This window comes from Anser anser (assembly GCF_964211835.1).
Source record: "Anser anser genome assembly, chromosome: 8".
Lineage (NCBI taxonomy): Eukaryota > Metazoa > Chordata > Aves > Anseriformes > Anatidae > Anser > Anser anser.
Window position 1 is genome coordinate 19,996,544 of NC_139728.1, and position 13,875 is coordinate 20,010,418.

Here is a 13,875-nt window from a genome sequence, read left to right on the forward strand (position 1 = left end):
AGGCAGCGAGCGGGGCAGGAGGCGGCGGCCGAGCGAGCATGGCGGACTACTCCACCGTGCCCCCTCCTGCTGCGGGCGCGCCCGGGGGAGGCGGCGGCGGAGGTGGAGGAGTGAACGATGCCTTTAAAGACGCGCTGCAGAGGGCTAGGCAGGTGTGTGCGTGTGGGGAAGGCGCCTCGGGCCTCCGGCAGCCCCTCGCCGGGCCGCGGCGCTGAGGGGACGTGAGGAGGGGCCCGGCCGCCGGGGTGTGTGTGAGGGGGGCAGCCCCGTCCCGTCCCCGCAGCTCCCTCCTCATGCAGCCTTGTCGGGGCGGCGGGCAGGTTTCCAGCCTCGGGGAGGCAAATCTCGGCCGGAGACTGCCGGAGCGGCGCCTTATCGCCGCCCGGCGCTGCAGGGCCGCGGAGCGAGGCAGGGAATGGAGGCGGCCCAGCAGCGCGGCCCGCGTTGTGCGCCCCGTATTGTGTGCCCCCGGGCGCCCTCCTCGGTGCCCGCTAACCTGCTCAGACCGGTTGGGAGGGCTGCGGCCTGCGCAGCGAAGGCGGCCCGGCCTTCGGAAGTTCTTTATGCCGAACTTTCATTTAGGGATTTTTCACCACGGGCGATGATTTCGCAGGCGAATTTTTCGCCTTGGCTGGTAATGACCGATCGCGGTTTTGTCAGTGTTTGAACATGTTGTGTAGCTGGCGTTATTGAGGCTTAAAACAGTTTTAGTAGTCAGTTTCTTCGTGGTACTGCAGTATTTCTTGAGGAATGGGTAAAAAAGGAAAAGTCCCTTCTAGAAAAAAAAAAAAAGCTGTTGCTATTTGAAGGGTAGAGTGTATTTCAACTGATGGAAAGGAAAATACAGGAACTTTTGGTGTTGAAAAATGAGCACAAGTCTGTTAAAGACATTTAAAAATTAATGTCCATTTGTAGAGATTCCAGCAGTAGTTTTCTAGTTATTTTGGATCACTTTAATATGCATTGTCTAAAGCACCTAATAACGCTGTTCAGAAGACATGCTTTTTTTTTTTTTTCAATTCATATCTGGTTTTTGTTTAGATTGCAGCAAAAATTGGAGGAGATGCTGGTACATCAATGAATTCAAATGACTACGGTTATGGAGGACAAAAAAGACCTCTTGAGGATGGAGGTATGCACTTGTTACTGCTGCATTTATTGTTGTTCAGTATAGCCGCGATGCCAGGAAAATTGCAGGTGGCTTTTTTGTTGTTTTTTTTCCGTAACACAGTAAAAAAACATTTTGTTCCGTTTATAGACCATGACATGCTTTTTCATTTTCTGTTTAACGGGGAAACTTCTTTGAAACCATTGTGCTCTAACTCAAAGTGAATATAAGCCTGTTTTAAAATATTTTAAGTGTGGCTTAAAAACTATAAAGAGGATAACGTATGCCAGGGAGGGGGGCGGATAAATTCACGGCTGAGAAACACTTATACAGGTATGTCATTGAAGTCTTTTGTTTGTTATATGAGACAGATTGCAGTTCTTATATTATAATTAGAATGGGAAGTGGTCACTCTTTAGATTGTTTCATATACTTTATTATTGCACAGGTTTAAATAAACGTATTTATGCATTTCATTGTAAAAGCATAGGACTTTAAAAAAAGACAGGAAAGTATATATTCTACATTGTAGACATTTTCACTTAGTTGGATGTTAAAGCATATAGTGTATGTGAACCCTGGTAAGATTGTACTTAAATTCCCTAGCTTGTTGCAGCTTTTTGGATTTGCCTTACACTGCAGTAAAGTTTTCTTCTGAAATGTGTGCGTTTCCTCTTCTGTCTGTTACTAAGCAGCCAGTTTTAACTTAACAGGGTTTGGTATGTTTAATATACACACAAAATCCTGGCTAAATTGTGGAAGGAAATCTCTGAGCTTGTTGAAATGTTCACGTAGGTCTTATAAAAGAGCAATGCCTTTTTTTTTCCTTTGAGAGAGGATTGAAACTCAGTCTACAGAATGTAACTAAGGCTTTATATCAGGAGTTCTTGTGTCCTGTAATAAAGTTTTTTTCTATTAATGGTGAGGTTTTTAATATACAAAAATGAGCTAATGATGCTTCAGATGATATATGTAATGTATTCTTTTTATTTTATGTGTAGATGGCTCTTGGACAAGTCCGAGCAGTACAACACACTGGGAGGGAATGCCCTCTCCTTTTAAAGGCAGGAATTTTTATTTATTACCTGTGTTTAGTATGTAAACATGACATAAACTAGTGGATCTTTCTGGATTGACACAAATATTTCTTGGAATACGTGTCTGAATTTTTGCTGCACATAAGTTATGGTGGTTCATATAACCTTTATTTTGGGGTGGGAAGGAAGCATCTGAAGTCTATCTTCTCAGATACAGGTTAATTGTGCCGTTTATTCCTTTACTGTACAAAAAAGGATTTGGATGGTAGTGATGTAGTTGCTTTGAATCTGCTTTTTTTTTGAAGTTTTATGCTATGAAATGCTTGATATTTGGATAGGAATTTCATGCCAACATTCAGATTGAGATTGCATTGCTGTGTGATGCTGTTGTATTTCCAAATGTTTGATCTAGATTTGTGGTCATTGTCAGATTTTTTTTCTTTAAATTGTTGTTAGTTTTTGTATTAATTTGATTTTTTTTATTTTTTTTTTTAACTATAGAAGCATCATTAGCTTGAGCAACCAACAGAGCTAAACTTTGTTCTTGTCTTAGTTAAGTTTCAGTGACTGGGTATCTATGAGCAATCTACAGTGTGTTCTGAAAACTGCCTTTTGTTAACCTACTGAATAGATACATGGAAAAACCTAACATCTTTTCAGCTGTACTAACCAAGTGCTGAGTGTTCGTGAGATTCTTTCTTTTATTCAGAAGACCAACTCCCTGAAATTGGACAAAAAAAAAAAAAGGAAAGGGGGACTAAAATACACTGGAAAGTTGCAATTTACACTAAAAGGTGTAAGCAGTTCTTGAATTTCTTGGCAAAAAAAATTAAAAAATCTTAATTTTACAGATCAACCAGATGCTAAGAAAGTTGCTCCTCAGAATGACTGTAAGTAATTTTTATTTTGTTGTCAAAAAAAAAAAAACAAACAAACTAGTGTAACATTTTCAAAACAAGACTTTGAAACAGTGTTCGGTAGGTGATATTTTAATCAGTGAGGTAGAAAGAATTACTGGGAGCTTGTCTTAGTCCTTTGAAGCAGTGCAAATCTGCTTGTTAAAACTGATAAGATCCTATTAGCAACAATTGAGAATCTTTTGGCTATGTTTTTAGACTTCTTGATAACAATTCTTATAAAGTAGCTTGGACGGAAGTATACAAATAAGTGTTATCAGATTAGAGACTTAACTGTAAATCAAGCTGTTTGGATTTAATTTTAAAAATATTTATTTATAGCTTTTGGAAATCAACTACCACCAATGCATCAACAACAACGGTAAGTTATCTTACATCTTATATAAAGTTCTCTATTGTACTAAAAGAAAAAAAATTCAACAAATTATTTTATAAAAGTGATACCAATGTATAAAACAATTGCACAAATCAAGATTTGTGATATGTTGAAATTTATCTTCAACAGTCCCAAGCCAAACCCTTAAAATGCATCTGGTAAAATTCTGCTGGCTATGTCTTTCTCTTGGCAGCCAATGCTGTGTATCAAAAATAGTATAAGGAAAATGAATTGCTGTTGCTTAGTATTTGAGCATAGGTAGAATAACCAAAAGTTGGAAGCAGATCTGAGGGGAAAAGGATTGACACTATCTTGTAAACAAAATGGAAAAGTAATGGATTTAAAAAATAGGTAGAAAAGAGGTGGGCTTAACACAGCTTATTGTTCAGTTACCTACATTTGATACAACTTCCTAGTTTCCACTACTCTTTTCTTCCTTAAACAACCACTTAAAACTATTCTTTTTATCCTTTACCTGATATTTTGCTGCACATAGATTATGGTGCTTTATACCCCCTTTATTTTGGGGTGGAAGGGAAGTTTTTTCAGATACAGCTTAATTATGCCTTTTATTCCTTTACTGTACAGAAAGGATTGATAAAATTCTGAAATTTGTGTATTTTCAGCATACTTTAAATGTAGGGATAAAACTTTTTTGACGCTACACTGGCCTCTTATACGCACCTTGTTAGTAGGAAAGAGGGTGAAAGAAAATTGTTTCATGTTAAACTTTGTGGTCGCTTTTGTATAATATTAGTTTTTGTGTTTGACTTTTTAAGTTAGCGGGAGGCAAGAATGCCAGGTTAATGCTTGGGGCGCTAACAATTTAATATGGATGGTAGTCTAAATTTAATGTGTATTTGGTCTCTGAATGGTAACTGTCCTTTGTTTGATTTAACCTTTTCTGCAGGTCTGTGATGACAGAGGAATACAAAGTTCCAGATGGGATGGTTGGATTCAGTAAGTAGTCTGAACATAGTGTTGCAGTATTGTGAGGGATTTTACCAGATGCTTTTTTTTTTTTTTTTACAAATACCTTTTTCTATTTTTTTCTCCAAGTAATTGGCAGAGGTGGAGAGCAGATCTCACGCATACAGCAAGAATCTGGATGTAAAATACAGATTGCACCTGGTAACTATTCCTGTTTTTTTTGTTCTGTTGGTTTTTGTGGTGGAAAGTTCAGAAGACTGATCATTGCTTCTGAGTGCTTTCATCTATACCTTCATTTAAGGTGTTTTTTTTTTTGTGCTAGTCATGGTTATCACAGGCTAAAGAAGTACAAAATGTTGCAGTAGACTGATTTGTCTACTTCAGTGAAGTTCCAGTAGTTCATGTATTGTGTTTAGTGTCATTGACTCTTTCTGCTTAAGACTACTGCTAAATTGGCTTTATTTTGTGACCTTAGATAGTGGGGGCCTGCCTGAAAGATCCTGTATGCTAACTGGAACACCAGAATCTGTTCAGTAAGTAACACGAATTTCTTGTATTCGTATTTAAATGCACAATACGCTCCTCCTTTAGATGTAAATACCATGTTTAGCTACTCTGTTTATAATAGTATGTTTTGCTTCCATTACAGAGGTAATCTAGTGACAAATAAATGTCTATAAAGAAAAAAGGCCCTGTGCTTTAGTCAGATTCCTCAGCTTACTTGTGATTTTAAGACAAAAGTATGGGTATAATTACTGAACTGACATTTCAAAGTCCAAATTTTGTTGTAGATTACATTTATCTAGCAATGTACTAATTTCAGCTTGAGAACGAAATGCGTGAACATATACTTCGGGGGGGGGGGGGGAACATGCTAAGATATGTAGAAATGAGATTATTAACCAGAATTTGAAAAATGACAGGGAAAATAAGGAAAATCACTGAAATGTAAGATGTTACTCAAAGTCTGTCAGAGTTGTTAAATATGTATCTGGTATAAACCAATGTATACGCAGTTACGAAAGTAATGCCTATGTACTACCAACCAGCAAAATGAACTTTATCCTTTCTGTGTTGAAGGAAGAGGGCAATAGCAACAAAAATGTTTTTTGTTTACTGGAACAGAAATTTATAATTACTTAGAGACCTTCGTTTCCTGGCTTGACTGGGAATGATCTTAAACGTAGTAGTATATTTGGTAGTGCTTCATTAGCTGCTCCGACTTTGTGTTCAGTTAAGGCCTGCAGCTAAATATTTTTCCTTTGTGAAAGTAGCATGGCATTCACCTCTTACCTTGCAGCCATGTATGCTGCTCTTCATGAACTCATTCCCTTATGGGAGTTTCCTTTCTAATTATAGTTTATTCTGTTTACATGTTAGAGGGAAGAGTTTTTAACCAATATTAATACTGTAATCATGATTTTATTTTGATGGCAACTGACTTACATGTGAGGTAAATGTACACTTTCTTTTGTCTACTGTTCTTGTAATAGTTATTATAAGTACAAATACCCTTTGCAAGCTGAATCAAGCAGCAGCTGTGACTGTGCTGGGTATTAAGTGTTTTGTTCTATGTAATTATATTCAGGGATGATAGACATGTTTGAGGACCTAACTTTTATTTGTGTTTGGTAAAGAAATACCTTTTATGTTCTGATTTTGGGGTGGTTTTAGGTCTGCCACATTATTTTGCTATTAGTTTCCTAAGTTACTGATGCAGATTTACCGAGTTTTTCCTGACATCTTAGAATGAAAGTGACTGCATTTCTTCTGCAGAAATTTTTCAGCAGATAGTAATTTTGCAGAGGGCCTTTTGACATTCTTGGTGTTTCTCAGTGTAGCTGCAAATTGTGAATTGTAGTTTTTTTTATTTATTAATTTTTAGCAGAGCCATGTATGTTATAATTCAACTCATAAGCCTTTCAAGTTTTTTTTGGTTTTTTTTTTTTAAGTACCTTAGAAGATGACCTGTGAATTTGATAACTTGGACTGGGGTAACTTACAGACCCTTAAGCTTTTTGGTGCAGTTCAGGATATGGTTGGTGTCCTGGGCTGTGAGCGCACATTGCTGGCTCATGTTTTTCCATCAGCCAACACCCTCAAGTCTGTCTTCTCAGAGCTGTTCTCGATCCATTTCCTGCCTAGCCTGTATTTTGTGTTTGGGATTGCACAAACCCTGGTGGTTAGAAGATAGCGATCTTAAAGATAGGTAATTTCCACAAACTTGGCAAAACTCATTGGTCAGATGAGGTAATACCTTTAACTGTTAAAGTAGCTGCTGGATGTGTTCTGCATTTTGATGCTAGAGGAGTACACACTGGAAAGAGACCTGGCAAAAGGATAAAAGCACTTCTCTGAAGAGAGTTGCATCGTGTTTCATACCAGATTACTTTTTCTTTCAAGATTCTGAAGGAAACTACACTGGGTTGTGCTCTGAGGTTTTGTTAAATATGTGTATATGCAGCAATGGGTGCCCTTCATGCATTTCTGAAACTAAGAACCAAATGAATAAAGGTGTTGATCCTTTTTTTTAATAGGATTTCTTCCAAGCAGAACAGGTTTGGGCAAGTGATAATTGTAGGAGTAAGTGTATTTATAAACACTTATATTCCTTTACAGATCAGCAAAAAGATTACTTGATCAGATAGTTGAAAAGGGAAGACCTGCACCTGGCTTTCATCATGGTGATGGACCTGGAAATGCAGTCCAAGAAATTATGATTCCAGCAAGTAAAGCAGGATTAGTTATTGGTAAAGGTGGAGAGACAATTAAACAATTACAGGTACATATGAATCTTGTTTTTAAATGTGGTAATAGCAGATCTGGATTTGAGTGGGTATTGACCTCCCTTTTGTTGAATAGGAGCGAGCAGGTGTCAAAATGGTCATGATTCAAGATGGTCCACAGAACACTGGTGCAGACAAGCCCCTTAGGATAACTGGAGACCCTTATAAAGTTCAAGTAAGGAGTCCTTCAGAATTCATAGTATTTTAAAATCCATTCCGATGTTGCAATACCTAAACAAAATTTCACTCTTTTTATAGCAAGCCAAGGAAATGGTGCTGGAGTTAATTCGTGATCAAGGTGGCTTTAGAGAGGTGCGCAACGAATATGGGTCAAGAATAGGAGGAAATGAAGGGATAGACGTAAGCATGGTTGAAAAACTTGTTCACTGTATTTTGAGATGTTGATGTTAAAATGTTAACGTGGTTTATACCATTGAAAGTTATTAACCCAATTCCAAAAGTGTTTGTGGCATGTAAGTATTACTTGATGATGAAGATTTGCCTTTAAATGGTGTGCAGTATTCACTTTATATTACCAGCAGTTCTGAAGAGCTTCAGTTAGCTGGAGAATTTAAGTCTTAACAATTTAAGTCTTTAAGTTTTATAACTAAGTACATAATGATGTATGTCATAGAAATTTGGAGTTCGGCCATTACAGAAGAATATTTAATTCCACCTATTATGCAAGTCATGAGCTAATAACTGTTCATGAGAGATGAAGCTGAAAGTTTCATCCGCTAGAATCTGTGGTTAAGGCCCATTAGAACTTTTGTTCTTTGCTTGTGGGAAGCATAATTTCAATTGCTGCCACTGTAAGAACTTTCGGTACACAGGATGTTTCTTTTTGATGTTTTCCTTCAGAACTTGCTGAGTTTGTGTCTTAATAGTTTATATTAAAACATGCACTCATCAGAAAGCCTGAAGTGGCATAGAGCTGGCCCTAGTTTAATATTCTAAATGTGACCACTTAAATCCTGTGTATTTGGTAGGAGTGTTTGCATCATCAACATCTTGTAAAAATCTGTTCTCTTTTAAGGTTCCAATACCACGATTTGCTGTAGGTATTGTAATTGGAAGAAACGGGGAGATGATAAAAAAGATACAGAATGATGCTGGTGTTAGGATCCAATTTAAGCCAGGTTGGTAATATGTGCATAATTTACTGTGAATGAATACAAGTTGAATGGATCGCATATACTGGAATAGTTCATTTTTATTGCAGATGATGGAACAACTCCAGATAGAATAGCCCAAATCACAGGGCCTCCTGACAGATGTCAACATGCTGCAGAAATTATTACAGATCTCCTTCGAAGTGTTCAGGTTGGGTAATACTTAACGTTGTTTGTATTAACATTTAAACGTTTAACATGTTAACATTGAAAATTTCCTGCTTGGCTTTTGGAAGGACATAATGTTTGTAAAATGAATGTATAACAATAAAGCAATGTAATGGTGTCATCTAAATCTCCTTCAAAGTTAAGTCTGGAATATGAAAGTTTTTACAACTACAGTTTTGTGAGTGTCAGGATGGCGATGGTAATACGGATCCATAGACATGGTGCTAGATCTGGCTTTTTTAGAGCTGCTTCTTCTGTTGTCTTGTATTAATAGGCAATATGCTGTTGCTTTTAGGTTGAAATCAGTGTTTAAAAAGATGATTTTAAGTGCTTATTACAAGATAAACCCCACCACTGTATTTACAGAAAGCAGGCAGAAATGATACCTTCATACATGTGAAACTTCCTGCTTTTTTGAACGTCATTTCCTTCCTTGTCTTTTGTATGCAGAGTTGTTCAGATCTTACAGAACACCTGAATTACGTTTTAGATTTATTTTATCAAAACTGAGTAACAACATCAGATTTTTCTTAACAAACGGCGTGATTATTCCAAGCAAAAGTAACATGTTGGCTTTAGTGATTGGCTTAAGGTAATTTTCATAGAACGTGTTAATTTGTGGCTTTTTCTTTTTAGGCTGGCAACCCTGGTGGACCAGGACCTGGTGGTCGAGGAAGGGGTAGAGGTCAAGGCAACTGGAACATGGGGCCTCCTGGTGGATTACAGGAATTCAATTTTATTGTTCCCACTGGCAAAACTGGATTAATCATTGGCAAAGGCAATGTATCTTACATATATGCGCGTGTGTGTCTATGTGTAGTTAAAAAAAAAAAAAATAATCTTTCCTGTTTCTACAAACAGCCATGCTAGAGAGGTATTTCAAGAGGAACCTTTGCAAGTAGCTTTGTGTACAGCACTCCTACTATTCTTTTCAGTATTCTTTTCCTCATCAAAACACATACCTCAATATCAAGAAACAATCAATTTTTCTAACCCGTGTTTTTAATAGTAGTAAAAACTAAGCTACATTGGTAGTGTTTGGTAGATTCTTAGATATTTTAATTAACTTGTATTTGAAATTGCTTCATCAGCCTAGAGTTACTGCATCTGTAAATCACTTTTAAAACTGATTTTCATATATTAAGGTGATGATCTTTACAGTGGAATCACACATAAGAAATTGTTACGGGCGTTTATTAAAATGATCATTTTTCATAGAATTTCATTTTTAAAATAATTTAATGTATGTTTCTAAATGAAAATGTTAATCTTCTGTAATGTGTTTTCCAGACACAAGTAGGTTGACATAGTTCAGTTCTTGACCTGGCAGGTTGATTTTTTTTTAATTGTTATTTTTAATTTTTTGAAATGCCAAGTGACCTCTGTTCTGCAAATGTTGCACCTCCTAATGATACAAGTAACTTCTTGGGTTTCTATAAGAGGAGGAACTAGTTTAGGGGAATTTATCTTTCTGGTTTTAGTGCACTGCAGAAAATATGGACGTTAGCATCTGTTCATTTTCAGGGGGGGGTTTGTCATCTGTGCTTAACTACTGTTTTATAGGAAGGTTAGGCTTTAATTTTATACTTACTGGTAACTGCAGGTATCAGTTGCTATTCATGATTAATCTTATATTTTCACATGAACAGGAAAAAAACAGTATTGTAGGAATTTCTTGGTTTTTTTCTGCATAACAACATTGTGGTCTTAAAAAAAAAAAAAGATAATTTTACTCATTTACTGCAATTAAGGCTCTACCTACAACAAAGAGGCTCTTTGTGTTATTAGGTTACTTATCAGTTCTTAAACTTCCATATAGTTGATTTTCTCTAATTTAACCGAATCTTAGTGGTTTTGTTTTAATGCATATCGTAAATGCTTTATATTGCGTTGTAGGGGGTGAAACTATCAAAAGCATAAGCCAGCAGTCTGGTGCTAGAATAGAACTTCAAAGAAATCCTCCACCTAATGCGGATCCAAACATGAAGATGTTTACCATCCGTGGAACACCCCAGCAAATAGATTATGCACGGCAACTTATAGAAGAAAAGATTGGAGTAAGTGTATAACTTTTTTCTTTTACTATTGCAACTAAATAGAACAGAAAGCTAGTCTCCATTTTGGGGATTTTCTTTATTTCACTTCTGAATTATCAGATAATTGATAATAAACAGTGGTAATGGCGTTGTTTAAAGTGGTAAAACTGCTAATTTAAGATTACCTTGATGCAAATAAACAAGAACTTCAAACAGGTGCTTTATTCAGTGTAGTATAGTTTTTTGTTTTCTGATGATGTGTTCTTAAGGTGCCCACTTTGTGCATAACGAAATATTTGACAACTTCAAAGGTATCCATGGTATCCTTAAAACTACGAAACTACAGGTTTTGTATTTCAGGCTCAGTATGTTTAGGTGCAGTTTTAATTCTTTAGGTACAGTTTATGTTCTTAAAACACACTGTGCTTCGTTTGCATGTGTATGCACGTAAACAAGTTGACAGCCTATATTTTGTACCTGATCTTACAAACATGCAATTATTAAGATTAGCCAGATTTAGACATGACAGTTTATTTTTAAACAATTATGTCCTTTTGTTGTTTAAACAACTTGTGGAAAAGTTGATGTTTGTTTGTAAAATTATTTCATCAAGAAAACTGAAATAAATGCAACTTAGTTATTACTGCCATAGCTGCTTTTAAGTGTATTTGTTAACTAGTTGTAAACCTAATTTAACAATTACCAAAAAAGACTTTTCTCCAGGGAATGTCTTTATTTCAGAGCCATCAAACCTTTTAGATTGCATTCTTAAATTGTTCAGATTTATACTTCTAAACTGCAGAAGAACAAGGACTTTGGGGTTTGTTTTCATCCGTGCTCTACTTCTATTGTACAGGGTCCAGTAAATCCATTGGGTCCACCTGTTCCTCATGGACCCCATGGTGTTGTTCCTGGCCCACATGGACCTCCTGGGCCACCAGGTCCTGGTGCTCCCATGGGACCATATAACCCAGCTCCTTATAATCCAGGGCCTCCTGGCCCTGCACCTCAGTAAGTATTGCTTCAGCTAGCTTCCTTTTATTATGGCGATCCTGGGACTGGCTTTCACTGTGCATCCCTTACTTGGTGTTTCATAGTGGTCCTCCAGCCCCATATGCTCCACAAGGATGGGGAAATGCTTATCCACACTGGCAGCCACCAAATCCGCCAGATCCAGGTAAGAAATGTCACAGTTTACTGTACTGTGATACACTTCCAGTAAAATCCACTTTGTCCTTACAAATGTGTGTTCCTAATGCGTTTGTGTTATGCTGGTAAATCAGAAAAAGTTGCTGTTCTTCAGGTTTTTCTTTATAGATGCTCAATTTATGTGTTTTATGCTTCTGTGTTGCTTGATTTGTTGAAATTCAGTTGTCACAGCTGGAACATGCTTCTTTAATGAACATTTTTGATCTTGCATCCCAATTTATGCTACTTCTTACAAGGTGCTTGCTTAACTGATTTTGTGCAAATCAGTTAATTTTTCTTGTAATGGAATATGATTAGCTTTTGTTTTTACATGAAGTTCTTTAATTAGGATGTGTTTTCTTTCCTAATACTCGGTGAGTTTTTTATTTTATTTTGAACAATGTCCCTGATCCTGACTTTGCACAGTATGCTATATTGTGTATTTCTAGCTTTTGTTCACCTATATGAAATTGCTCCTCAGAATATGGTACAAATACCTTTTGTTCAGTCCTTCTTGAGGATTAAAACTTGTGTTGAACTGCTGCAAGTAAAGTAGATAGGATGATGTATTTTGAGGCTTTGCTTGTAATGGTTTTATATTTCCTTCTGAAAGCCATCTTTGTAGAATCTGTTTCTTCTATTTCTGTTTATCTTTGTCAAAATCAGGATTTTTTTCTTAATTGCAACTTCGTGAAGTTTTAGTCTCCTGCCTTTCTTTAAGTTACTTCCTTTGGTTGGACTAGAGCAAGTGGGGAAACTGAACTGCAGTCCCAGAAGGCATGGTAAGGCTAGACACTTGAGTCACTTGTACCTCATTTTTTGAGGTAGGACTTCAACTGAAAGATCTCAATTTGATTTTCGTTTTAAATGGAGTAAATATTTTCTGATAGCCTCTGGTCCTGAAAAAAGTGAAAAAGGATAGGGCTTTGGAGAATGTTGAAATCTACAGAGTTCTGTTCATATTCAAGTCTTTTATATATCTGTTCTTGGCAAAGAATCATCTCCGTTTTTAGTTCTCAGACTTCTATGGTAGCTCTGCATGTTATTCCATTTAGTGTTAAAAAATGTCTGTTGTCAGTATTTAATAGTAAAATGATTCAAAGTGGCTTGACTTGAATTCTCAGCCTACCAACGGTCATTTCATGCAATACCACTGCCGAAATGTTGCAGTCTTCTTGACTCTCACTTTTTCCTTATTTTATGAAGTTATTTATCTGCATAAAGATACGTAAGAAAAATGACAAACGCTCATCTTGATGATTTTATCGTTGTTTTTCAGATAAATACTTGTCTTGCAAATCTAATGAAGTTTTTCCTAGGTGCAGCTGAAGTCAGTGTTTCTTTTGACTAGCATTTACTTGAATGAATTTTGTACAGGTGTCCATACACTCACTTATTTCAGTGAAATAAATGGATTATTGTAGTCATTTTTTCAGATACGCTTTCTCCAAAATCATGCTTGTGTCTTCTCACATGACAGTGGAGCTAATGACTAGATTTCTTTGGAGATTTAGTGAATCCCACAAGGTGTTCTTCTATTCTAGAACAATAGCTACTAAGGGGTGTGGGGTGGAACCAAGCAATCAATGGCTTATTTGATATTTGCAGGTAACTTTAGAGTAGTACATGTTAGTTTTATGTTAAATGACACTGTCAATATCAGTTGCATCTGTCATGAGCAAACTGTTGTTTCTTTATCCAAGCTGTTTAATAGATGTGGTTCCTCCTGCTATACACTATGTTCAGTAACTAAACATGTTAAGCTGGGTATGTAACTGTTTGGGTTGTGTGGAAACGTTCCTGTAATGCATGATAGGTTATCCCTTGACAGTCTTCCTCTTTTCCCAGAAAAGGTGAGCACAGTCCCAGGGCATATTGCTTACATCCACTGTTGTCAATGCAAGCAGTGTATTTCTAAAAGGGAAACAGTCTGTTAACTTTGCTTTCTATATGCTGATACTATAATATGCATTTTAACTGGTTACGATTGACTTTACTGCCAAATGAAATACTGCATGAAATTTATTGTTTCATGTCTCTGCTTTGTTCAAGGGATTTTTTTATTTCTCTTCAGTTAGTCACTTACTTACCTGTTTTTGGTTTGGGGAAATATTCTTTAGTTCTCCTAAAACATTTTGTTGTGTCTGTGTCTTATGT

The 13,875-nt window shown here is 36.7% G+C and overlaps 1 protein-coding gene across 19 annotated transcripts in view; it reads left to right on the forward strand.

The window, feature by feature from the left end:
- The first annotated feature begins 16 nt into the window (after nucleotides 1–16).
- FUBP1 (far upstream element binding protein 1) overlaps nucleotides 17–13,875 on the forward strand; it is a 39,287-nt gene continuing 25,428 nt past the window's right edge. For 10 of the 19 annotated variants that reach the window (XR_014587470.1, XR_014587471.1, XR_014587472.1 and 7 more), the window contains exons 1-17: nucleotides 17–152; nucleotides 1,042–1,132; nucleotides 2,110–2,172; nucleotides 2,997–3,035; nucleotides 3,384–3,423; nucleotides 4,349–4,398; nucleotides 4,498–4,569; nucleotides 4,844–4,901; nucleotides 6,988–7,150; nucleotides 7,231–7,329; nucleotides 7,413–7,514; nucleotides 8,191–8,293; nucleotides 8,377–8,477; nucleotides 9,131–9,272; nucleotides 10,391–10,551; nucleotides 11,387–11,541; nucleotides 11,628–11,707. Coding sequence is in view for 14 of the 19 variants with exons in the window: in XM_083846504.1 (XP_083702630.1) it covers nucleotides 39–152; nucleotides 1,042–1,132; nucleotides 2,110–2,172; nucleotides 2,997–3,035; nucleotides 3,384–3,423; nucleotides 4,349–4,398; nucleotides 4,498–4,569; nucleotides 4,844–4,901; nucleotides 6,988–7,150; nucleotides 7,231–7,329; nucleotides 7,413–7,514; nucleotides 8,191–8,293; nucleotides 8,377–8,477; nucleotides 9,131–9,272; nucleotides 10,391–10,551; nucleotides 11,387–11,541; nucleotides 11,628–11,707 (1,633 nt within the window). In the remaining 5 variants the exon portion in view is untranslated. The remainder of the gene's footprint in view (nucleotides 153–1,041; nucleotides 1,133–2,109; nucleotides 2,173–2,996; nucleotides 3,036–3,383; nucleotides 3,424–4,348; nucleotides 4,399–4,497; nucleotides 4,570–4,843; nucleotides 4,902–6,987; nucleotides 7,151–7,230; nucleotides 7,330–7,412; nucleotides 7,515–8,190; nucleotides 8,294–8,376; nucleotides 8,478–9,130; nucleotides 9,273–10,390; nucleotides 10,552–11,386; nucleotides 11,542–11,627; nucleotides 11,708–13,875) is intronic. The other 9 variants (XM_083846498.1, XM_083846495.1, XM_083846496.1 and 6 more) reach the window with 3 other exon arrangements.